This window comes from Salmo salar, chromosome ssa08, assembly GCF_905237065.1.
Source record: "Salmo salar chromosome ssa08, Ssal_v3.1, whole genome shotgun sequence".
NCBI lineage: Eukaryota > Metazoa > Chordata > Actinopteri > Salmoniformes > Salmonidae > Salmo > Salmo salar.
In genome coordinates, this window is record NC_059449.1 from 696,873 (window position 1) to 724,657 (window position 27,785).

General features: G+C 39.2%; 2 protein-coding genes across 4 annotated transcripts in view; one reads left to right on the top strand and one right to left on the bottom strand.

Moving 5' to 3' along the window:
* Positions 1 to 6,766, bottom strand: part of LOC106610003 (long-chain-fatty-acid--CoA ligase 1) — a 54,618-nt gene extending 47,852 nt beyond the window's left edge. For 2 of the 3 annotated variants that reach the window (XM_014209094.2, XM_045722635.1), the window contains exon 1: positions 6,662 to 6,766. The gene's annotated coding sequence lies outside the window, so the exon portion shown is untranslated. Of the gene's footprint in view, positions 1 to 6,135; positions 6,160 to 6,661 lie in introns of those variants that run through there. The other variant, XM_014209095.2, reaches the window with a different exon arrangement.
* A 17,576-nt stretch (positions 6,767 to 24,342) lies between these two features.
* On the top strand, positions 24,343 to 26,405 carry LOC106610031 (hairy and enhancer of split-related protein helt). The gene is made up of 4 exons (XM_014209145.2): positions 24,343 to 24,536; positions 25,094 to 25,198; positions 25,446 to 25,542; positions 25,789 to 26,405. Exons 1-4 carry the CDS (start codon positions 24,510 to 24,512, stop codon positions 26,271 to 26,273), a joined length of 714 nt encoding a protein of 237 aa, XP_014064620.1. The 5' UTR covers positions 24,343 to 24,509; the 3' UTR covers positions 26,274 to 26,405.
* The last annotated feature ends 1,380 nt before the right edge of the window (positions 26,406 to 27,785 follow it).

A 27,785-nucleotide genomic window follows, 5' to 3' on the forward strand; every position in this document is an offset into this window, starting at 1 on the left:
TGGGCTATATATGTGATACAAACGTTGGGCTATATATGTGATACAAACGTTGGGCTATATATGTGATACAAACGTTGGGCTATATATGTGATACAAACGTTGGGCTATATATGTGATACAAACGTTGGGCTATATATGTGATACAAACGTTGGGCTATATATGTGATACAAACGTTGGGCTATATATGTATATATATATATATATAGTTATTTTTTTTACACTTACTAAAGCCTACATGATGTGACTAATGATGATTTGAAAAAAGCCACATGAAAGGCATGAGCTCTGCTTCTTGCGCTGGCTGCACACGCTTCAGTCTCTCATTGACAATTTAACAAGCACTTGATAATATTCTCACCCATCAGACCATTCTTAATTTAATATGGTCTTTAAAATATAGCCTATGGATGGATTTTTTATTTTATTTAGAATGGCCTACAAAAACAAATGGAATCCGTAGCCTGTACTCAAATAGCGAATGAGGTTACGTTTTCATATGCAAGCATAGGCAGCGAATGCATAAGGCTAGAAGAAGCTTTTCCTAAAGTAAATTGAATAAAAATTGCCAAAATTATAGCCTAATCCAGTCTATACAAAAGTAAATAAAATTATTCAAAATAGGCTACTAAAGCATGATATGGCCACGGAGAATCATTGAATTATTTTTTTTTAAAGTTAGGGATTGTTTTAAAATTGGAAATGCAGCAGACGCAATGTGGGCAGATTGTTAAACTGGGGCAGGTCTAGGGTTTCTAGGATAATGGTGTTGATGTGAGCCAGGACCAGCTTTTCAAAGCACTTCACGGCTTCAGATGTGAGTGCTACGGGTCGGTAGTCATTTAGGCAGGTTACCTTAGCATTCTTGGGCACAGGGACTATGGTGGTCTGCTTGAAACATGCTGGTATTACAGACATGGACAGGGAGAGGTTGAAAATGTCAATGAAGACACATGCCAGCGCATGCTCGGAGTACATGTCCTGGTAATCCGTCTGGCCACGCGGCCTTGTGAATGTTGACCTGTTTAAAAGGTCTTGCTCACATGGCTACGGAGAGCGGGATCACACAGTCGTCCGGAACAGCTGATGCTCTCATGTCACTGGGCAGCTCTTGGCTGTGCTTCCTTTTGTAGTCTAATAGTTTGAAAGCCATGCTCCTTGAAAGCAGCAGCTCTACCCTTTAGCTCAGTGCGAATGTTGCCTGTAATCCATGACTTCTGGTTGGGGTATGTACATACGGTCACTATGGGGACGACGTCATCGATGCACTTATTGATGAAGCCAGTGACTGATGTGGTGTACTCCTCAATGCCATCGGAAAAATCCTGGAACATAGTCCAGTCTGTGCTAGCAAAACAGTCCTGTAGCTAAGCAGCTGCTTCATCTTTCTTATTGACCGAGTCACTGGTGCTTCCTGCTTTAATATTCCACCTAAGTTTCTCAGAAACGTGGTAATTAACTACAATAACCATAATCCAATGCTCCTGTTTCTGGCTGACGGAGATAGATCTGAGGGGAAGAGGCGAAGCGAGAGTGAAACCGCTTAGCAAAATCTGTCCTAAATAAGCCCAATGCGTTTTATTGGATCTAAGCTTGTTGCCAGCCTTCCCACCTTTGGGACAACGACCCCCATTGTAATGGCGGCAACATGAGCATCTCGTCATTATATACAGTTCTCTGGACAGATACACACAGACCGCATGAGAGAGGAATGTACACAATGAAAAAAAGGGACAAAGTTTGTGAAAGTATGCCTTATCTACTTTGAAGAACAAGTCAAATGATTGTCAGACAGCTCTGAAGCACTTAGGCAGGCTAGCTAAATAGGATGACTAAAGACAGTACAGTATGGGGGGGGTGAATAGATAAGGTTAGGTCTGACTGGCAGACTGCAGCCTGAGCAGAGATTACATGTAATGTTTTAAATGATTGAAACCGAACAGACCGAAAATAAATAAATAAATAAATAAATAATTAAAAGCACTAAATTGCTCAGCACTACTTTGTGATCCTCAAACAATGATATACTCAGGACATTGGATTCTCATAGCAACCGATGGATTCCCAGTCTTTCAAATGATGCCCGACAAAGAGAAGACAGTGTGTGCTTCTGTGTCTGGACCCTTCTAGAACATGACATTTCCATACAAAATATAGATTTTGTTGTAAAAAATAACTTCTCCTTTAAGTTGTGTAAACAGAGTTCAAAGCTGAAGCTGTCGCAAAGCGTCTCAAGTGCAGTAATTAAGTATAGAGCTAGACTGTTTACAATACAATTAATGAATCAACTGGTCTTCACGGTAAATAAGCATTTGCAAAGGTTTAAAGGGGCAATCTACAGTTACAAAACAGTAAAGTCTTCACCCCCCAGTGTTTGAGTGAAAGACACAGTTGAAGTCAAGTTTACAAACACCTAAGCCAAATACATTTAAACTCAGTTTCACAATTCCTGACATTAAATCCTAGTAAAAATTCTGTCTTAGGTCAGTTAGGATCACCACTTTATTTTAAGAATGTGAAATGTCAGAATAATAGGAGAGAATGATTTATTTCAGCTTTTATTTCTTTCATCACATTCCCAGTGGGTCAGAAGTTTACATGCTACCAAATACTAATTGAGTGTATTGCCCTTAAATTGTTTAACTTGGGTCAAACATTTCGGGATGGCCACTCCAATACCTTGACTTTGTTGTCTTTAAGCCATTTTGCCACAACTCTGGAAGTATGCTTGGGGTCATTGACCATTTGGAAGGCCCATTTGCGACCAAGCTTTAACTTCCTGACTGATGTCTTGAAATGTTGCTTCAATATATCCACATAATTGTCCTTCCTCATGCCATCTATTTTGTGAAGTGCACCAGTCCCTCCTGAAGCAAAGCACCCCCACAACATGTTGCCACCCCCGTGCTTCACGTTTGGGATGTTTTTCAGCTTGCAAGCCTCCCCCTTTTTCCTCCATACCTAACGATGGTAATTATGGCCAAACAGTTATATTTTTGTTTCATCAGACCAGAGGACCTTTCTCCAAAAAGTACAATCTTTGTCCCCATTTGCAGTTGCAAACCGTAGTCTGGCTTTTTTTAATGGCAGTTTTGGAGCAGTGGCTTCTTCCTTGCCGAGAGGCCTTTCAGGTTATGTCAATATAGGACTCGTTTTACTGTGGATAAAGATACTTTTGTACCTGTTCCCTCCAGCATCTTCATAAGGTCCATTGCTGTTGTTCTGGGATTGATTTGCACTTTTCGCACCAAAGCACGGTCATACCACTCAGGAAGGAGACGCGTTCTGTGTCCTAGAGATGACAGCTGTGTGGTCCCATGGTGTTTAAACTTACCTATTATTGTTTGTACAGATGAACGTGGCACCTTAAGGCGTTTAGAAATGGTGCCCAAGGATGAACCAGACTTGTGGAGGTCTACAAAATTTTCTGAGGTCTCGGCTGATTTCTTTTGATTTTCCCATGATGTCAAGCAAAGAGGCACTGAGTTTGAAGGTAGGCCTTCAAATACATCCACAGGTACACCTCCAATTGACTCAAATGATGTCAATTAGACCATCAGAAGCTTCTAAAGCCATGACATTTTCTGGAATTTTCCAAGCTGTTTAAAAGGCACAGTCAACTTAGTGTATGTAAACTTCCGACCCACTGGAATTGTGATACAGTGAATTATGAGTGAAATAATCTGTCTGTAAACAATTGTTGGAAATATTACTTATGTCATGCACAAAGTAGATGTCCTAACCGACTTCCCAAAACTATAGTTTGTTAACAAGAAATTTGTGGAGTGGTTGAAAAACGAGTTTTAATGACTCCGGAGAGATGTATATTCCTGTCGGTGCGACGTACAAAGAATCCAGGTGGCTGTATCGACTCCAACAGCATATCCCGAGAGCGCAATTTTCTGTGAAACAGAGTATGTTACAATCCCTGATGTCTCTCTGGAAAGCAACCCTTGTCCTAATTTCATCTACCTTTGTTATCTAGCGACTGGACATTAGTGAGAAATATACTCGAAAGCGGAGGGTGGTGTGCGCGCCTTCAAAAGTCTGCCCAGAAGACCGCTCCGTCTAACTCTTCTCTGGCGGCGTTGTTGTTTTGGGTCAGCCTCTGGAATCATCTCAAATGCCCTGGGTAGTCCGGAAAAAGGATCCGCTTCGGGAAAGTCGTAGTGCTGGTAAGTTGACGCCGCTCTGATATCTAATTCTTCTCGGCTCTTTGTAATAACATTTAAGATTTTCTGGGCTAACAATGTAAGAAATAATACATTAAAAAAAAAATAATACTGCAAAGTTTCCTAAGGACTAGAGGCAAAGCAGCCCTCTGCGGCACCATTTTGCGGCACATTTGGAGAGATGTAACATAGGCAAATACGAACCAGACTTTGTAGCAGAATACCTTTGTAATATATAGTAAAAGGCGTGTGAAGATCTTCTGTAGAAGTTCCCACATGGTTGTCAGTCAACACATCCGTTCATATCTGCATTTGACATGAATTCAAAGACATGAATGCATGCTACTAAAGGAAGGTGGTATAGGGGTTGGTTTCAGACCAGATCTAGGAGCTTTTAGGAAAAAAAAGATAGGGTGGGATTGGGAACCAGGCAACAGGTGGCACACAGCCTGGCTGGATGATGAATGGGTGTAAACAGGGACCGGTTCAGGATGGTGCAACGTTACAGAAACATTCACATAGAAAAGCATTGAGTAGAACAGATATGGTTGTCTGTCTTGTAGAATAAGAAACCATGTTACCTGTATTTGTTACACTTCTATCTGCAACGTTGTGAACATTTCACCTCACTGAAACACATCCCCGGTGACCCCTTCCATGTGTTCCATAAGCACCAGCTGCTAGTCAACTAGCTGCCTACTTGTGTGCCATCTACTTAATTGACTAACAAATTGGTGTGCATCAGATGCAACCAAATCTGATTTTGAAGGGCAAACATTTTTTGGAGGGGGGCATGCCACCACTCCCCCTTAGCTGGCAACTTTTTTTAAATAATGCGGACTACTCCAGATTTTCGGGAACACACTGCCCCTGGGGGTTGTAGTCAATAAGAGACATTCACCTTTCACCTAAAAAACAGACTGTCTTCAACAGCAGTACTGTAATACACTGACAAAATATTATCTCTATTGTAGTATATGAACAATGCAACTCCATGTGATAACCACATGACAGACCAATCCAGTGAAATAAAGGGTTCGCATCTCAAGTATATTGTCAATAGGAGAAGCAGTTAAAACCAGCGCACTCAGTAAGTCAATGTCAAAAACAGACTCCAGGCAACATTCCAAGCAATTCCTCTAATGCGGTTGTCTGCTGTACCACATTGAGCCAGGCATAGCTTATAACGTCAAATGTTCTATCCAACCAAGTTTCAAAGGCACCATCATTATTTGAACTTAGCCTACTTATTAGGACACAACCATTGGTAACAAGGTTATGTCTTAGAAATAGCTGTGAACTTGCAGCCACCCTGAGCCGGCCTGGGCAGGGTTAAGAAAGTGTGCATTACAGATTTCTGGCAAAGAACGTTGACGATTTAGTAACACCAACAGGTCTAAATCTTGCCACCTGTACTAAGCTTAATAACGCTTATGAATGAACTGTTTAGCAAGAGCAAAAATAAACCTTCATTTGAAAAGGTCACCAAGACCGGAGTAGGCCAAATGCAGCATTAATACGCTACAAGATACTCATTGCAATTTCAACAGAACCTGATCACTTAAACGGGTATCACCCTTTCCCTTTAAATGCAACGTGATAAAAATGACTTAATCCCCAAATAAAATCAAAAGTATTAACATTTCGGAGTAGCCTATCGTTTTTGCTTTACTAATGGAAATAGTATTTTATATTGCTTGTTTAAATAAATGGTTTTAAAAAGCATAAGAATATTTTTCGACAATCACTGATAGCAACTCAGTAAACTGTCTCGATACAAATGACAAGGCGGGGGATGCCGCAACATGTGTTTGACAATGGATACATTGTCTCATTTTAAACTTGTATTACAATATTAGTTAATTAGCTAACAATGGCGTCATTCGGGCTCTTTTCACAAGTCCTAAAAGCGCGCATACCGCCAATAAACGTTTCGAAACAAAGTTGAGTGTCGCACAAACGTACTATTTCCTTTCAGTTCACAACTCATACGACCTTTTTCCTTCAACCTCTTCCACTAGACTGCCTTGGAAATTTCGTGTTTACAATTTGCGGTCGCAAGAAGTTGATATAGCTTACAGGAAGAAAAAGTTATACAGCACATAGCTATTTTTACGACTACGTGTTGATTCACCAAGTACGTTACGAAATAGGGAACGCCTGTAAAAGAGAACTATTGTTTTCGTGATGTTTCGAGTATAGGCCTACGTCTTAAAATCCGTAGTCTATCCAGCCTGCGATATCACGTAATCTGTATTGATAATATGATGGATGATATCTACATTTAAAACGAATGAATCCACCAGACATTTACTCCTTTTGAAAATTGAGCGACTTATGGTGACAGATGTTTTTTTTTAATGACCCAGTTATCAATGTTATTGCGCAAACAAACACAACAATGTATTCATTATTTTTACATAGTTATTGAGCACAAACCTTTAACAATATAATTGCATAGGCAAAGCATAAAGTTAAACATCCAACAAACCTGTGTCAAGCAGCCTCCTAGGCGTGAACCATTCAGAATCTTTAAAGGGGATGTAGCGCTCAACAGTGCATCTCACTGGTAAAGCAGCTGCTTGGCCAATCAGTGATGCTGTCTATACATTTTCAAAGGCGTGTTTTCATTGGTCAATTTCTATTGAACGTTAACGTACACGCCCATTTTTTGCACGTTCCATCACACTTCATTATTATTCAATACATATTCAATCACCAAAAGAGATCACTTGAATTTGTTTATTAAAGATGCTTCGACTGCAAATTTGTTCAGACAAGTTCAAGTTTGTTCCAAGTTCAATTTCAATGCAATCTTTATCAAAGCAATTCATGTAACCTAGGATTTTATTACATTTCTTGTTGTTTTTGACAACACAGTTTTGCCACATTATCAGACACTCGCTAAATGTTATCAGCATATCGAATGCACGACCCGAGCTGGCAAAATTCTGGATCATTGTTACTCTAACTTCCGCGACGCATATAAAGCTCTCCCTCGTCCTCCTTTTGGCAAATCTGACCACGACTCCATTTTGTTGCTCCCAGCCTATAGACAGAAACTGAAACAGGAAACATATTGACTCAAATCTCTAGCCACTTTAATAATTAAAAATTGGATGTAATAAATATATCACTAGTCACTTTAAACAATGCCACTTTATATAATGTTTACATACCCTACATTACTAATCTCATATGTATATACTTTACTCTATACCATCTTCTGCATCTTGCCTATGCCGTTCAGCCATCGCTCATCCATATATTTATATGTACATATTCATTCCTTTACACTTGTGTGTAAAAGGTAGTTGTTGTGAAATTGTTAGAATACTTGTTAGATATTACTGCATGGTCGGAACTAGAAGCACATGCATTTCGCTACACTCGCATTAACATCTGCTAACCATGTGTATGTGACCAACAAAATTTGATTTGATTTGACCCACTAATTAGGCCTACCCTTTTTCTCATATGGACAAACTATGATATTCTACCAGGGCAAAGGACATGATAACCTACAGTAAGCAAAGGACATTGTATGAAGTCAACTGATCAATTGCTTATGCTGTCTAGCCTAATTTAACTTCGTCCAACCAATGGTCCAACTAATATTAAGATTGTCAGTCAGCGGTCAAGTTACTCACACACGGTCCTCTGTGATCTCATGGTGACAACTAACATTTAGAGCAGTGGTTCCCAAACTTGTTATAGTTCTGTACCCCTTCAAACATTCAACCTCTAGCTGCGTACCCCCTCTAGCACCAGGGTCAGGGCACTCTCAAATGTTTTTGCCATCATTGTAAGCCTGCCACACACACACTATACAATACATTTATTAAACATAAGAATGAATGTTTTTGTCACAACCCGGGTCGTGGGAAGTGACAAAGAACTCTTATAGGACCAGGGCACAAATAATAATTTAATAATCAAGAATTTATTTATTTAACCATCTTACATATAAAACCTTATTTGTTCATCAACAATTGTGAATAACTCACCACAGGTTAATTAGAAGGGTATGCTTGAAAGGATGCACATAACTCTGCAATGTTGGGTTGTATTGGAGAGAGTCTCAGTCTTAAATCATTTTCCACACACAGTCTGTGCCTGTATTTCGTTTTCATGCTAGTGAGGGCCGAGAACCAGAAGGTGGAGTCGGAAGTTTACATACACTTAGGTTGGAATCATTAAAACTCGTTTTTCAACCATTCCACAAATTTCTTGTTAACAAACTATAGTTTTGGAAAGTTGGTTAGGACATCTACTTTGTGCGTGACACAAGTAATATTTCCAACAATTGTTTACAGACAGATTACTTCACTCATAATTCACTGTATCACAATTCTAGTCGGTCAGAAGTTTAAGTTGACTGTGCCTTTAAACAGCTTGGAAAATTCCAGAAAATTATGTCATGGCTTTAGAAGCTTCTGACAGGCTAATTGACATCATTTGAGTCAATTGGAGGTATACCTGTGGATGTATTTGAAGGCCTACCTTCAAACTCTGGTTCCTCCTTGGGATCAATTTGCAAATGCCTGAAGGTACCACGTTCATCTGTACAAACAATAGTACGCAATTATAAACACCATGGGACCACGCAGCCATCCTACCGCTCAAGAAGGAGACGCTTTCTATCTCCTAGAGATGAACGTACTTTGGTGCGAAAAGTGCAAATCAATCCCAGAACAACTGCAAAGGACCTTGTGAAGATGCTGGAGGAAACAGGTACCAAAGAATCTTTATCCACAGTAAAACGAGTCCTAAATTGATATAACCTGAAAGGCCGCTCAGCAAGGAAGAAGCCACTGCTCCAAAACCGCCATAAAAAAGCCAGACTACGGTTTGCAACTGCACATGGGGACAAAGATCGTACTTTTTGGAGAAATGTCCTCTTGTCTGATGAAACAAAAATAGAACTGTTTGGCCATAATTCCCATCGTTATGTTCAGAAGAAAAAGGGGGAGGCTTGCAAGCCGAAGAACACCATCCCAACCGTGAAGCACGGGGGTGGCAACATGTTGTGGGGGTGCTTTGCTGCAGGAGGGACTGGTGCACTTCACAAAATAGATGGCATCATGAGGAGGACAATTGTGGATATATTGAAGCAACATCTCAAGACATCAGTCAGAAAGTTAAAGCTTGGTCGCAAATGGGCCTTCCAAATGGTCAATGACCCCAAGCATACTTCCAAAGTTGTGGCAAAATGGCTTAAGGACAACAAAGTCAAGGTATTGGAGTGGCCATCCCGAAATGTTTGACCCAAGTTAAGCAATTTAAAGGCAATGCTACCAAATACTAATTGAGTGTATGTAAACTTCTGACCCACTGGGAATGTGATGAAAGAAATAAAAGCTGAAATAAATCATTCTCTCCACTATTATTCTGACGTTTCACGTTCTTAAAATAAGGTGGTGATCCTAACTGACCTAAGCCAGGGAACTTTTACTAGGATTTAATGTCAGGAATTGTGAAACTGAGTTTAAATGTATTTGGCTAAGGTGTATGTAATCTTCCGACTTCAACTGTATGTGGTTGCAAAGGGCATAAGTGTAACGATCGTCGTAGAGAGGTGACCAAGATGCAGCGTGGCACATGTTCATTTATTTAAATCAAACAAACACTCGAACAAAAATAACAAAGGGAAATGTAAGCGCACAGCTCTGTCAGGTACAGAAACACAAAACAGAAAACAACTACCCACAAAACACAGGTGGAAAAAGGCTGCCAAAGTATGATTCCTAATCAGAGACAACGATAGACAGCTGCCTCTGATTAGGAACCATACTCGGCCAAAACAAAGAAATCCAATACATAGAATGCCCACCCCACACCCTGACCTAACAAAATAGAGAAATAAACCGTCTCTCTCAGGTCAGGGCGTGACAATCAGTGTCTTAACAGCTCAATTTGCCAAGGCAGGATACTCTGAGCGCAGCCCAATCCAGAAATCTGGCAGTGGCTTCTGATTAAAATCAATTTTCACAGGATCGCTTGTTGCAATTTCGATGAGGCTCTCTTGCTCAGATATCGGTAAGTGGACTGAAGGCAGGGCATGAAAGGGATAACAAATCCAGTTGTTTGTGTCATCCGTTTCGGGAAGGTACCTGCATAATTGTGCAGCCAACTCAAAATGACTAAAAATGTTAAAAAAATTAAATTAAAATAAAACTCACACAGGTGCTTCGCAATATCACATTTGACATTGTCTGTAAGCTTGAGTTCATTTGCACACAAAAAAATCATACAATGATCGAAAGACCTGTGTGTTGTCCTTATTAATGCAGACAGAGAAGAGCTCCAACTTCTTAATCATAGAGCCTCAATTTTGTCCCGCACGTTTGAATATAGTTGCGGAGAGTCCCTTTAATCCTAGATTCAGATCCTTCAGGCGAGAAAAAACATCACCCAGATAGGCCAGTCGTGAGAAACTCGTCATCATACAAGCAGTCAGACAAGTGAAAATTAGGGTCAGTAACGAAAACTTTAAGCTCGTCTCTCAATTTAAAAAAAAAACGTGTCAATACTTTGTCCCTTGATAACCAGCACACTTCTGTATGTTGTAAAAGCGTTACATGGTCGCTGCCCATATCATTGCATAGTGCAGAAAATACACCAGAGTTCAGGGGCCTTGCTTTAACGAAGTTAACCATTTTCACTGTAGTGTCCAAAATGTCTTTCAAGCTGTCAGGCATTCCCTTGGTAGCAAGAGCCTCTTGGTGGATGCTGCAGTGTACCCAAGTGGCGTCGGGAGCAACTGCTTGCACCCGCGTTACCACTCCACTATGTCTCCCTTTCATGGCTTTTGCACCATCTATACAGATACCAACATGAGCAGCAGCTACGTTTGGCTACATAAGGACCGTTAATGGAATTCCCGGAGAGAGTAATGGTTAATGTGACTGGATGTTAATCATTTGACTAGGCTACCTGTATTTGACATTGTGTTGTTATTTTGCTGAACACTAGATGGTTTAATTTTATTTTTGGCAGTGAAATGAGGCTATTCAGGCGAGAAAAAAACCTCACCAAAAATATAAATGGACTGTTTGAAAATGTGAAAAAAAAATGTTATTATTATTATTTGTTTATTATTATTATTATTATTTTTGAATGTGAATCACATTTTTATTTGGCGTACCCCCGACAACATTGCGCGTACCTCTGGTACGCGCCACAGTGTCCAGATCTCAAATTCAATAGAGCAATTGTGGAGTGTCGAGTAATGGAAGCAAGCGTTCAACAAAAGAGCACAGAGAAATCTGAGGGAGCTGGTGACATTCCCTAGGATTGGTCAACAGCATCCCGAGCAGGTGCCTCAACCAAGCCAATGGCTGATCCTGATGATGGGGAATGAATGTAAAGTAAAAAATGTACTATTGCCCAAATATGTACATTAAGGGCTGATTAAAAACAAATCTGTGTACAAGCAAAACAACCCTGGATGTCTGAGAAAAGGATGTTCCATGTCCACCTGTTTTATGAAATAATATAATAATAATAATAATATATGCCATTTAGCAGTCTTACAGTCATGCGTGCATACAATTTTTACGTATGGGAGAACCCAGGAATTAAACACACTATCCTGGCGTTGCAAAAGCCATGCTCTACCAACTACCAGCTGCAGAGGACCGAACATAAAGGACAGTACAAAAATAGCAAATAAAAGTTTAGTGAAAGAATACGTGTATGTGTGTGGATGTGTAGTAATAGTGTAGATGAAGAGAGTTTCATAATTGTTATTTGTTTTTGGTGTTTTATCCATTACTGTAAGAAACAGGTGCCAATTTGGCATCTGCACTCAAAAATTGAGGGTACCTGGGTAAATCTGGCCAATAGTTCTGTGCAGAATTCAGTCTGTAGCCACAACCGCAAAGTAATAAAGCAATCCACTACTAGATCCCATCTCTCACTATTTCCCACTTGGGAAAAACGGTAGGCTGAAACGGACTGGCCATAAGCAGTTCAGGTAAAAGGAGGAAAAAATGGGCTGATGTGGCAGTAGGCCTACATTACATTTACATTTTAGTCATTTAGCAGACACCCTTATCCAGAGCGACTTACAGTAGTGAATGCATACATTTCATTTTTTTTTTTTTCTTCCATACTGGTCCCCCGTGGGAATCAAACCCACAACCCTGGCGTTGCTTACACCATGCTCTACCAACTGAGCCACACGGGACCCATGCTCTACCCCTTTAAGCTGATGACAAACAATAATTATGAACGTAATGGATTGGATTTCTATAGTGCTTTTCCACCAGGTGCTCAATGCACTTTGAATTGAATGGGCGTCAACTCAACTCATCCACCACCAAGGTCTGCCTTCTGATGACAGACAAGTATAATGTCTACAATGTATTTATGCTTCCTATTGTGGTCATAACTGGAATCTGTTCATACTGTAATAACAATATTTCATTACCAATAATAACCATAACAGCATCTTTCATACATCATCAGTAGTACAATGTGTTTTTCAATCAACTTTTTTTATGTTCAATTACAGACTTTTAATTGTAATAATTGGAAAGCTTTGCCTTTCTTTCGAACCATAAATGTTTGATTATGGAAAACTGTTATTTGATAAAATGATGAACCCCATTATTTGTTTTGCTCATTATTTCATTTGACCAGACCAATGGCACACTACTAGATGTCCAATGTCCTACTACTAGAGTAGGACACATCAAAGTGAGACTCAGCAAATCTTTGATGTCAGACTATCAGTTATGTTTATTCAATGAAATCTAAATCTAAAGCTTAAACTATAGAGGATAGTCATTATTTCATGGTCAATTTGAAGAGTATCAATTTGAATGGCTGACTACATATTACTATATTCTGTATTGCAATAAAATGCATAACACTTAGAAACATGTGAATGCAAGAATTGTTTTATTCCATAGACCCCCACGTATGGTAGTGCAAACACCAGTTCTAACTGCCCCCTGGTGGCGATTCTAAATATTCAAATTCTCCTACTGCAGGTTAGTTTTCCTCCTGAGACAAAATAGGTCATTTTAAGAGCTGACATTGGTAGGCTACAAAATAGGCCTATATTATTCTTCTGGTGAAAAATTGTCAACACTTCAATTATATGTGGCAGTACAGTTTTTTGCAATCACTTTGGTGCAATTTTCACAAGTATGTGGTACATTATCACAACTCCAAGCAAATAAATCTAAACATCAAAATGGCTTATTTTTCAAAACTCTAAGCACATTTGACTGAGTACAACAAACAAATGTACAAAGTCACTTTGTAAATGCACCAAATCACTCTTTCAATTTGGATAGTCTACATATTCAATCAAAGTATCTGCATTTCAAAATGCAATATTCACTTTACTTTTGATATTGTTTTAATGTCATTTAACAATACAATTCACTATCACCTAATCAAACTGCTCAAAACAGATACCTACTGAACTAAAATGATATAGTGCTTAGTTAGCGTATAGTTTGATAAATGCTGAACACTGTACATTTCTATATTTTTATCTCATAAATGTATCAATTTGACATGTGAAGGAAAACCAAATGATATATGTATGTGGCTGTAAATACTACATCATTATTCTCCGTCCACCAGTGTGCTTCAATAAGAAAGTGGAAAGAGTCACTCTTCATTCTAAAAAGTAAAGGTTCATGGAGTATCCTTTAGGGCTTCTTCAAATTGAAACTGCTGGGGAACCCCTATAAGTTCTTTGAAGAACCCTTTAAAAGGGTTCTTCAAAGAACCCCTTTTAATGGATCCTCAAATAACATTTTGAAGAATCTTTTCGGGGTTCGTTTTTGAACTATCCCCCGGCCCTATTATTATTATTAATAATAATAATACCCACAGCAATAACAAAATATTTTGTTGTCAGTGTTTATTATGATTTTAGTGGAAAATATGAGGTAAACTCCCAGCAGAGCCCCATGTCCAATGGGTATATCCTCTGGCGTGTGGATTTTAATGTGTTGATGTTCTCCGTATCCATAGCCAGAATGATTTTGCAGTGTATGGAGATCGAACAGGTTTCCTGTTATATTTATCAGCGGTGTAGGGAGGGTGAAGGTTGTGAATCCAAAAAATAGTAATTACAGAGATGTTTAACAAAACACGCACACGACAGTAATCATACCTTGGTTTTAGTGGTAAATGTGAATGAAAAAAACTGTTTTGATAATGGTTTTCATACACATGCCTTGTCCATAATGTAGAGGCCTATGGGATTGTCATTGACAAGGTAAGGGAGGAGGGTGGCACATGTGATCTGCATAACATACTAATACCAATTGATATACCTTCGTATGCCTCCTCCTCTGCATACCTGCAGACACAGACACAAAGTGAGCAGTTCAGCCACCTGTACCCAATACAGCTAGCCTTCAACTTATTCTTATAGCACACATATTCTTACCTCTGTTGATTTTTATCCATTGAATTGTGTCCATTTTCTGTTTTATCATTGACATCTGTTTGTATCATTGGCATTTAGATCATGAGTGGAATATATTAAATACAACCCAGGTTTTTCAGCAGTGCACTACACTATAATTCCAATTGTACAAGATTTGTACGAATATGAAAAGATAGATGGTATCATCATAAAACAATATCAATTTAGATCATATAAGGGACAAACCTTATCTTAAATTGAGGAGATCTTTACATTTTCAGTTAAGTGCCTGTACCTGCTGTCCTTTCATATTCAAATTCCAATGTTTCAGCCTGCAAGAACCCCCACCAACTAAGGAGGTTCATCAATGAACCCCACCTCTTATGGGGTTCTTGGAAGAACTTTTTGGGGGTAATTTTCAATGCCAAGAACCCTAAGGTTTCTCAACGAACTTTGAGGATCTTAGAAGAACCCTTCTTGAACCCCTCATTTTTAGAGTGTATGTGCTACCATTGGAATTATAGTGTAGTGCACTGCTGAAATACATGGGTTGTATTTAATAATATATTCCACTCATTATCTAAATGTCAATGATACACTAAAAGCTGATGAATTTCAAGCAGGGGATACTGCATCAGTTGACAAGTCATGTGGAAAAGGTGATTTAGTACAAGGTTGCATGGGGCAGAAATGGAATACAACACTGTTCTACCTTTTTACAGTAGCCAATACCCATATTTCTGATGATTTGTCCTATGTATGTACTGTATAAGGATAATGAAACTGTAAGACACATATTTCTCAACATGCTCACAACCTGCCATTACAGGAAGCAGTAGCCTAATGGTTAGAGCATTGGGCCAGTATCTGAAAAGTTGCTGGTTTGAATAACCGAGCTGACAATGTGAAAAATCTGTCAATGTGGCAATACAACTTTTTTCTTTTTACCTGCCAAATTATAAAACAAATTGTGGATCAAGTTATAAAACAATATGTACCATTTACTCAACTGACTAAGTACAACCCATTAAATAAATAATACAGTCACTTTTTTCAGCAAAGTTAATCAGTTTCATCTTGAAATACATGTTTCACCTTACAATATGTTCACATAAAGTAATTGCTTTTCACAATGCAATGCTCACATTACTTTTGATATGATAGTCTGTTTATTTGTTAAAATACATTTCACTATTAATCTGACTGCTCTTAATCGATAATCACTTAACCGTTTGGTAAACCTATAGATTTTAAACTGGATGGTCTACTACTGATTATGAGAACTACATAATGAAAACGTATGTTGGTAAAGTATAAACATATAAAGTATGATATATACTGTAGTGTACTATTATGATGATCAATCAAAATCAATCAATCAATCAATCAATCAATCAATCAATCAATCAATCAATCAATGTATTTATAAAGCCCTTTATACATCAGCCAATATCACAAAGTGTGCCGTACAGAAACCCAGCCTAAAACCTCAAACAGCAAGCAATGCAGATGTAGAAGCACGGTGGCTAGGAAAAGCTCCCTAGAAAGGCAGGAACCTAGGAAGAAACCTAGAGAGGAACCAGGCTATGAGGGGTGGCCAGTCCTCTTCTGGCTGTGCTGGGTGGAGATTATAACAGTACATGGCCAAGATGTTCAAACGTTCATAGATGACCAGCAGGGTCAAATAATAATAATCACAGTGGTTGTAGAGGGTGCAACTGGTCAGCACCTCAGGAGTAAATGTCAGTTGACTTTTCATAGTCGATCATTCAGAGTTAGAGACCGTAGGTGCGGTAGAGAGAGAGAGAGAGTCGAAAACATCAGGTCCGGGACAAGGTAGCACGTTCGGTGAACAGGTCAGGGTTCCATAGCTGCAGGCAGAACAATTGAAACTGGAGCAGCAACACGATCAGGTGGACTGGGGACAACAAGGAGTCATCAGGCCAGGTAGCCCTGAGGCATGGTCCTAGGGCTCAGGTCCTCTGAGAGAAGAGAGAAAAGAGAGAAAGAGAGAGAGTTAAAGGGAGCATACATAAATTCACACAGGTCACCGGATAAGACAGGAGAAATACTCCAGATATAACAGACTGATCCTAGCCCCCCGACACATAAACTATTGCAGCATAAATACTGGAGACTGAGACAGGAGGGGTCAGGAGACACTGTGGCCCCGTCTGACAATACCCCCGGACAGGGCCAACCAGGCAGGATATAACCCCACTCACAGCCCCCACACCACTAGAGGGATATCTTCCTTCCATCAACTTATTACCCTGAGACAAGGCCGAGTATAGCCCACGAAGATCTCCCCCACGGCACGAACCCGAGGGGGCCGCCTACCCGGACAGGAAGATCACGTCAGTGACTCAACCCACTCAGTGACACACCCCTCCTAGGAACGACATGGATGAGCACTAGTAAACCAGTGACTCAGACCCCGTAAAAGGGTTAGAGGCAGAGAATCCCAGTGGAGAGAGGGGAACCGGCCAGGCAGAGACAGCAAGGGCGGTTCGTCGCTCCAGTGCCTTTCCGTTTACCTTCACACCCCTGGGCCAGACTACACTCAATCATAGGACCTACTGAAGAGATGAGTCTTCAAAAAAGACTTAAAGGTCAAGACCGAGTCTGCGTCTCTCACATGGATAGGCAGACCATTCCATAAAAATTAAGCTCTATAGGAGAAAGCCCTGCCTCCAGCTGTTTGCTTAGAAATTCTAGGGACAATAAGGAGGCCTGCGTCTTGTGACCGTAGCATACGTGTACTGTATGTATGTACGGCAGGACCAAATCGGAAAGATAGGTAGGAGCAAGCCCATGTAATGCTTTGTATCAGCCCTAGCCTTAATAGGAAGCCAGCGTAGAGAGGCTAGCGCTGGAGAAATATGATCAAATGTTTTGGTTCTAATCAAGATTCTAGCAGCCGTGTTTAGCACTAACTGAAGTTTATTTTGTGCTTTATCTGGGTAGCTGGAAAGTAGAGCCTTGCAGTAGACTAATCTACTGTGACAAAAGCACTGTGACAAAAGTGACAAAAGCATGGATACATTTTTCTGCATCATTTTTGGACAGAAAGTTTCTGACTTTTGCAATGTTATGTAGATGTGAAAAAGCTGTCCTTGAAACAGTCTTGATATGTTAGTCAAAAGAGTGATCAGGGTCCAGAGTAACGTCAAGGTACTTTTTATTTGAGACAACTGTACAACCATCCAGATTAATTGTCAGATCCAACAGAATATCTCTTTTATTCTTGGGACCTAGAACTAGCATCTCTATTTTGTCTGAGTTTAAAAGTAAAACATTTGCCGCCATCCACTTCCTTATGTCTAAAACATAGGCTTCCAGGGAGGTCAATATTGGGGCTTCACCATGTTTCATCTAAATGTACAGCTGTGTATTGTCCGCATAGCAGTGAAAGTTAACATTATGTTTCTAAATGACATCACCAAGAGATAAAATATATAGTGAAAACAATAGTGGTCATATAACGGAACCTTGAGGAACACTGAAATTTACAGTTGATTTGTCAGAGAACAAACCATCCACAGAGACAAACTGATATCTTTCCGACAGATAAGATCTAAACCAGGCCAGAACTTGTCCGTGTAGACCAATTTGTGTTTCCAATCTCTCCAAAAGAATGTGGTGACCCGGTTGAGCATTCCTACAGCATTTCCTTCCAGAAGCCATGAGAAAATGACATGCTTGTCAAGCTTTAATTTGTTTCATTTGATTACAATGCACCCATGTTGTCATTATATCTGAACAATACATTTATTTTGTTGCATCACTGATTATGAATGATGTCTTCAGTGATCACACCTTTAATCACACATGGGATATACATTATGGAAATTCGATTTTCAGTGAATGTTTATGGGTAGTGCAATTGTATAATTTGAAAACAGTGTAATGTTCTGTAATTTACAGTGCTGTTGCATATTATATTCAAAGGGCAATTTTTAAACATGCGTTTTTTGCTATTGGATTAAATGGTTGTTACAATGACTCAATTGAGAATATATCATTATGTTGTGTTTTGGTGATTAAATCAATGTTCTTATGGTATTTCACAGTAAATGTACATTTTGAATCAAAGGTTGTGTGGTGAAAGATGTCTCCAAACAATATGAATACATAATAACATGTTTTAAATACAAGGCTTGCTGTTTTACAAGGGTTACCAGTTTCAAGTTTTGAAAATTCCCCACATAGGCCTACTTGTGAAAATAAGCGCCAAAGCCATTGAAAGAAACTGGAAATGGTAGCCTAGTTAAAATGACTAAATGATGAGCCTATCATTCATTATCTGATGTATTGGTGACTCAACAAAATGTTCTCATGGTATTTCACAGAAAATCTTGATTTTGCATGAATGACTCAGGGGAGAAAACTGTGGGAAACCGCAATGAATGCGCAATGAAAGGTTCTGAACATATGATAGGGGGCATTATAACTGTTATCAGTTTAGAGTTTTGTACTTAGAGTTTTTAAATATAGTACCACATACATCTAAAAAATGTGCCAAAGTGATTGAAAAAAAACGGTAATATGATATCATTGATGATTTGCATTCATCCATTATTATTTTCGCAATGTATTATATTTGCTTGTATTCCTTATTTATTTGATTTTCACACACAATGGTGAGAGTGTGAACTGAGGCAGATTAGACTCAGGGTGGCGCGAGAAGCTAAAGGATTGGTGTCGGGGACTCACGATAGGTCATTGCGGGTCACAGTTCAGCGCATGACAATGCAGCGTCCAGTGTTTAACACTTCATTACCATAAGAGCTGTAATTTATTTTTGTAATAATAATTCTTATACCTACAACAAATAATTTCGGAAATAGGTAGATAACACATTGACTACCTCATATTGGGGTGGCAGGTAGCTTAGTGGTTAGAGCGTTAGGCCAGTAACCGAAAGGTTGCTATCCCTGAGCTGACAAGGTCAAAATCTTTCGTTCTGTCCCTGAACAAGGCAGTTAACCCCCTGTTTTAACCTATATAAGTATAATATTATTGTAATGAATAAAAACAAAAATGTGGATGGTTTAGTACATTCGTTTGATGAGTATGTTATATTGTAGTTAGTGAGAAACATTGGTTGATTCTCATTTTACATGAGAATACATGAGAATATTCAATTCTAAAGTAATGCAGGAGGATTATGATACAGTGCCTTAAACATTTATGAAAAATAAAACACTTATCTTCATTAGATAAGTATTCAAAGCCATGAGTCAATACATGTTAGAATCACCTTTGGCAGCGATTACAGGTGTGAGTCTTTCTGGCTAAGCACTATTCACAACTGGATTGTGCAACATTTCCCCATTATTCCTTTCAAAATACTTCAGGCTCTGTCAAATTGGTTGTTGATCATTGCTAGACAACCATTTTCAGGTCTTGCCATAGATTTTCAAGCAGATTTACTTCAAAACTGTAACTCTACCACTTAGGAATATTCACTGTCTTCTTAGTAAGCAACTTCAGTGTGTATTTGACCTTGTGTTTAAGGTTATTGTCCTGCTGAAAGGTGAATTCATCTCCCAGTGTCTGGTGGAAAGCAGACTGAACCAGGTTTTCCTCTAGGATTTTGCCTGTGTTTAAAGCCATTCTTTTTTATTCTGAAAAACTCCCCAGTCCGTAATGATTACAAGCGTAATATGATGCAGTCACCACTATGCTTGAGAATATGGAACGTGATAATCAGTAATGTGTTGCGTTGGATTTGCCCAATACATAACACTTTGCATTCAGGAAAAAAAGAACTGCTTTTCCATATTTTTTGAAGCATTACTTTAGTGTCTTTTTGCAAACATGATGCATGTTTTGGAATTTTGTATTATGTACAGACTTCCTTCTTTTCAATTAGGTTAGTATTGTGGAGTAACTACAATGTTGTTGAGCCATCCTCAGTTATCGCCTATCACAGCCATTAAACTCTGTAACTGTTTGCCGGAGAGGAAGGAAATCCCTGAGCGGTTTTCTTCCCTCCAGGCAACTGAGTTAGAAAGGACGCCTGTAGTGACTGGGTGTATTGATACACCATCCAAAGTCGAATTATTAACTTTACCATGCTTAAAGGGATACATTTTTTTTTACCCATTTACCAATAGGTGCTGTTCTTTGTGACACATTAGAACACCTCCCTGGTCCTTGTGGTTGAATCTATGTTTGAAATTCACTGCTCGACTGAGGGAACCTTAAAGATAATTTCATTTGTGGGGTACAGAGATGAGGTAGTCATTCAAAAATCCTGTTAAACACCATTATTCCACACAGGTGAGTCCATGCAACTCATTATGTGACTTATGGAGAAAAAAAACTCACCCAACATTTTTTGCTGAATTCACATTAGTTAACAACTCAACCAAATTGAAATCAAAACTAAACGTTGAACTGACATCTGTGCCCAGTGGGATGCAACCGCTGCCAATATGATTTTCTTTGATATGGATTCAAACTTTTAGGTAGCCTAGATCTTTTCTTTCTTTCACCCACTCTAACCTGCCATCAACTTTACACCTAAACCGTTTACGCTTGGATCATCCCTACTCATGTTAACTATCAGCGAAAATTTGGATAACCATGATAGCTTGTGGGTGCTAGCAAGCTAGCAAGCATACTAGGTAGCGTTGAATGGATTCCAATGTTTCATCGCCTGCTATCGTGTTAAGTTAAGAGATACTGTGAATGCTCCGAGAGCGAAACGCTCTGAATTTTAAAAACAGACAATCCGACGATGCTCTGATTGTATGAATGGCCCAGAGCGCACTCTGACACTCCAGTGAACTTACGAACGCACCCTTAATGTGAACACTGGAATTGTATGATGATATTCAACTCCTAATGTATAACTGTTCATAAAACATTTTTGTTAAGAAAATACTATGTGTTTTCTGTTGGTGGTATTATGTTGCTCCTCAGATAATAATCTATTGGCCTATATTACCAGCCTGGTCTCATAGACTAGACGTAACATAGTAAATGTAAATCAAGGACACTCAAATTAGTATGATGGTTAGTCAGGGTGGATGGGTGAGCATGTAATATGAACATCTAGCAACTCAAAGGTGACGAGTTCGAATCTAATCATGGACAACTTTAACATGTTAGCAACTTTTCAACTACTTATTACTTTTTAGTTATTTGAAACGACTTATCATGTTAGATATCCCTTCCCCTTCCCCTAACCCTAACCTTAACCCTTTTAGCTAACCCTTTCCCTAACCCTTTTACCTAACTCCTAAACTTAGCCCTAACCTTAACCCTAACCCCTAGCTAACATTAGCAAGCTAGCTAATGTTAGCCACCTAGCCGGAATTTGTAACATATCATATGTTTTGCAAATTTGTAACATATTGTAAGTTTTGCAAATTCTTAACATATTGTACATTTTACAAATTTGTAACATATAATATGAATTGTAATTCGTAACATATCATACGAACTGGGTAATGGACATCCAAAAATGTATACATACCATACAAAACGTAACATATCATGCTATAAAGGGAGTGCCTCTGATTTACGAACAGAATAATGTGAAATGCTCTGAAACCAGGTTGATTTTACATGACATATATAAGGCATTTGGTGCTTACATTTTATTGTATTTATTGCAAAAGACATAAATATTAGAGTTTTTTTATCATTATACTGCTATCTTTTTTTGTCATGGACTTGATCTGCTCTTATGCACTTATTATTTTTGTTTAATGTAGAACCTAATATCTAATCTGAGCTCGCCTTAATTTCTTGTCTTTTATGGTATTAATAAATAATTCGTCTTCATATATCATATGACTTAATATGATAGTTGTTTTATTGTGGTTAGAATACTGAACAAATAACGCCATATGAAAACATATGTATCATTATTTTAAACATCCCATGTGATCTGAGCATTTAAAATGAAGCATTAGGGTATATGGAGTATACAGTATGGAGACGCAGTCCTTGTGCCCAAACATCCACTATGACTGTTTACATCTATGTAAATCGTACAAATGACAATAACAAAACATTTAGCAAACTCATAACTCGATTTTTACCACAGTGATTAGAAAACATGTCATTTAAAGTTTGAATAATAAACTGCGGTTATAAAACATGTCAATTTTCGGTAAGAAAACTATGACGCATCGTCTTTAACCACCATTTATAGTTCCTAAAGTCTCGTTTTAGACATTCGACAGAAAATAGTCACACTATAAAACTTCATAAAAAGTCATAAAAACGTTGTTGTTCTTGTTTTCAAAGACCACATGTATAAAGACGTGTTAAAAAAATCCACAATAAAAGTAATGGGATTTAATGCCCCAGTCCTGTTCACCGGCGCCTTTCTCTAGTGGTGCTCCAGTCTCCAACGCTTTAGAAGTCCTGGGATCCTTTATATTTTATTTAAGCTCCATTTCTTTTATTAATTTTTTTTCTCTCCAAAGTTGCACACAGGATCAATTATATGAAACACGGCGAAACTTTCAAGATTAAAACGTCCCGATGAAAAAAAGCAGACGAGCAAACGGTTTTGGCGCATGAGACCCAAGGCTGAATCTGTGAGACGGGGCGTACACAATAAACCTGTTGTTAAACTTGCTGTGAAAATATGTTTGAAGAAAATAGACAATTGTTGTACGAAATGTATTCAAGTATAAAATAATGCCCTTTGTTGGAGAAAACTTGAGCAATGTGAGGGTACAAAAGTCCCCTGTGGTATTTACTAGGTCCCTTTGTGAAGTTTGCGCTTTGGCGTCTCCACTTGGCGCATTACCCAGGCCCCTTTAAACGCGATTGTTTCTTTCTTTCTAATGACGTTTACCGGATCAAAACATGCTGTTAATTCGATCAGAAAGCTTCACCCTTCACAACAATACCAGAATAATTTCTCCCAAAGTTTGTTAAGTTGACCGAAATTAGGCAAATGAATAGGGGTCTCTAGGCTACCCCTGACGCAGGTGACGGGGATAATGCACGTTCACACCAGCTGCATTCTTCTTTATTTCTCCCTTTTCTTTCACAGCATTATTAAAATGTAGGCCAATGAAACTATTCACTCGACTCAATAGACATTTTCTTATAGGATAATAGGATACAAATTGAGCCTCTCCAAAGAGTCCTCGGTGGTGGGTAACCCTTGAGTGCCAAAGACTGCTGGAGACGCCGGCCAGTACGCAGGCGACGCTCGTGTGCCAGACCCATCACACACCTGCCTAGGACTCCCACGAAATAAAGAATGTAAACAAAAAGCTTGCCATCTCTCATAAAAGATGGACGTGTCATCAACTCGTGTGAGAAACGCGGAGAACAAACGGGGGGACTCCGTCTCCAAAAGTTCTCCCTTGAACTTGGCGGAACAGCCTATTAAAGGCTTACTTAATTACTCTAATGGCACTGGACAGGCCTTAAAACTCAGACAGGGCTTGGATGGAAGTTAAGTTCGCTTGCTGGGATTTGAAAACAGGCGATCGTGTGAGAAACGCGAGTTGGAAGAAAGAGGGGTCTTTTTTCGCCGGCTTTGTTGTCAGTGCGCGCTCTGCGCCCGGTCGGATCAGGCGAACCCAACGCTCAGTTCACATTTCCCGCCTGAGTTGTTACTATGCAAATAATATTATAAAAATAATCACGTGCATGTCTTTTGAACAGCCACGTGGATGAACAAAGCAAGTCTTTCCCCCTGCTAGCCGATGGCTTCAGACGTTTTACTTGTTCTTTAACTGATACTAAATGCTCACATTTACCAGAAGCTTGCTCTTTAATCCTATGGAATAATTTAGACCATGCATGCTGGAGTCCCTCGGATGATCGCTTTATAAGGGGCAGCTTCTCAGCTCACCTCACAGTTTATCTAGTCTACAAGCTAAGGAACACACATCCAAACTGCCTCCTGGCATTCATATTTTGAATTAGAACTTTATCAGCACTTTGCCAAAGGATGGCATCCAAGATGAAGGATCGCAAGGTAGGCGCTCCCCTTCTGCTCTTTGAGATGGAAACCTACTCGGAAACCGAGGCCTTTTCTTGTCGTTATTTTAATATTTATTACAATAATTTACTTTGGTAGTCATAATGTACCATCATTATGGCTATGTGTAGTCAAACGCGAAATGTGGGTCCATGGAAATCGATCGGAACCAATATAGTACACATTTGAGTTTGCAAAAACGACAAAAATGTAAATAATTAATTTAAAGAAGAAAAGTGGCTTAAGTTATCACTAAAATAGTATAACTTACGGTTTGAAGCCCATGTGTGCCATACCCCATGGTTGTATTTGAGCCTTGGCACCTGCCTTGGTCCATGTGATGCTCGCAAGCGCTATTGCGCTCTAGTGCGCCTAAGCTCATCAAGGTGGCTAGGCAAGGCTTATGCGTCTCTTTGCCGTTTGGTTTCCAAGTAGTTTCGTCTTCATTATAGTTTCAATCAGATTTTTATTCTAGGTTTCCAGAGCTGTACACTTTAGACCTGTCCTACGGTTGATAATGTTTGTTTGTCTAATCATTTGTTATTTTTCAACAGAGAACTCCCATCTCCCATAAAGTGATAGAAAAAAGAAGACGGGACCGCATCAACCGCTGCCTAAACGAACTGGGAAAAACTGTGCCAATGGCGCGCGCGAAACAGGTAGCCTACAGTAAAATTAAATAATCTTATTCACAACTCATAAAGGATAGCCTAAATCATCTTATTCAAAGTGTTATATTGGCTAAATATATTTATTATTTAGCCTACTCATTGCATTAAATCGTTGCTATGCGTGACAAATAGCGTTGCCCACATAATGTCTGCCGACTGTAGGCTCATCTGTTTGATTTAGTGTATTTAAACGACTTAATATTATTTTTCTAATAACTTTTTTTTCTGATGTTAGAACTCTGGAAAGCTGGAGAAGGCCGAGATTCTGGAGATGACAGTTCAGTATCTACGAGCGCTCCACTCCGCAGACTTCCCCCGGGGCAGAGAAAAGGGTGCGTATTCCTGTCGGCTCCAATGCGCACGGACCCGGGGCTCTCACCCAGAACGCATCCCTATCCCGTTCCACCTTCTTTTACTCCATTCCGGCTGTCTGGTTTACATATTTATCGCCGTAATATCAATCATCATCACTGTAGTCTATATCGTAAACATATCCTCACATTTGAATGTAATAGCCTAAAATACTAGCGCCGTTTCGGTGTGTTTTCTGATCGTCCCCTTCTTCGGATTCCTTTTAGGTGAGCTACTGGGGGAGTTCGCCAACTACTTCCACTACGGCTACCACGAGTGCATGAAGAACCTGGTGCACTACCTGACCACGGAGGAGAGGGTTGAGACCAAAGACATCAAATACGCAAGGATCCTGGCCTTTCTTCAGTCCAAGTCCCGAGTCGTCACCGAGCCTGTGTTCGGCTCCCTGGGCGCGTTGCCAGACCAGGCAGATTATCTGTGCCAGTTGCACTCCTCCCCGGAGTCACACCAGAGCCACAGCCCCAGCGACTCCGTGTTTCAGCAGAGCCCACCCGGACACTTCTCTTGGCACAGCACGGCACGCAGCCCAACCATGTCTTACCCAACTGTGCCGCTTTCCGCGCCGACGCAACAGCACCACGGTGGCTACTTGTCACCAGTGCAAGGACTTGACCATCACTACTTCAACTTCTTCAACGGCCACCCGCACGCGAATGCATTCAGTTTTCACAGTACGCAACACCCCCTGTAAATAGAATCCGGCTACCATTTTGTGTTGTCTTTATTTATATATGTGTTCATAATAAATACTTACAAATTGTGGATATTGCATACTGTACAATACATATTTTTTTTCAATAAAAGTAAATGTTTATTTCCCACAGTTTTTGGTTTTCTTGTGGTGTTAAAACATAGGTTGGTCATCAATTGGTGAAAACCTCCCTAAAAATCTGATGGTATAATAGCGTTGGTCTATTGATTATGAATAGGCCTAATTGTTCATTCTTCTAAATCATTTATTACAGGAGAGTTAGCCTGTTACAGTCAAACCACTCAGGCCATTTCAACAAAAATATATATTTGTATTTCTTAAAACCGTTTTGAATCAAATCGAATCACATTTTATTGGTCAAATACACATATTTAGCAGATGTTATTTCGGGTGTAACGAAATGCTTGTCTTTCTAGCTGCAACAGTGCAGTAGTATCTAACAATTCACAACAATACACACAAATCTAAAAGTAAAATAATGGAATTAAGAAATGATATAACGTCCTTTAACTGGTTATTTAGCAAGTTCCAGAATATCCTAGCATTTTTGGAGCATTTAGCAATGTTAGTGGAAACGGATTATAGCCAGTAAGATGCTAGTTGACAAGAAACCGTGGTCCACCTATCTTTACCCTCTAGGCTAATAGTATTATCTGTCGATAGGACCTTAGGACACTTACAATTAAATAAGCACTTAACTAACTCACTAAACTGGGACTTCCCTTCTTCTGTGAAGGATGGACTCTTGTTAACACAAATATGAATATATGTTGAGGTTGACAGTTAGGCTACTCTCCTCTTCATCAATTACTCCTCTTCCTTATTAAAGCATAAGTACCATCATAAACATGATAGAGGTTGCTTTTCTATAATTTGAAGATTTTTTATGGCTATTGAAAACAGAAAAAATTAAGAAAGTCACACACTCCCAAATATAGTATATTATTCATTTTAACTCATTGCTGAACTAACGTTTTGGCACCCTCCAGTGTGACATACAGATAGATGTAAGACCACCCTGTTGGATGATTATTTGAGTATTTGAGGTTTAAAAACACTTCTGAAGTTTGTCATTTTCACTTTTTAATTTCAGACTTGATTTTCCCTTACAAAAATGTATCAACCCCTACCAACATTTCCATTAATTATAATCCACATAATAATTCACATTTCCTGTTGCTGCAGTACTATTTTTCAGCTGTAGCATACTGGCTCAAATTAAGATCCAACATCGGCATCAATGCTTTTACCAAGTTATTTAAAGGCTGTGACTCAGCGCAACCAATGGCTATAGTGAGAGGTGTTGTCTTGTTAAGTGATGGGATAATATATATTTTTAATCATTGAGTAAAAATATAGTAAATTATGAAATATGATTATGAAGATATTGATGACAACCTATTAGGCCATGTACAAGCTCCATCATATACTTCTGCCAGATTTGAGATACACATTTTTTAAGATGGGGTCAATAAATTATTGTGCACATAT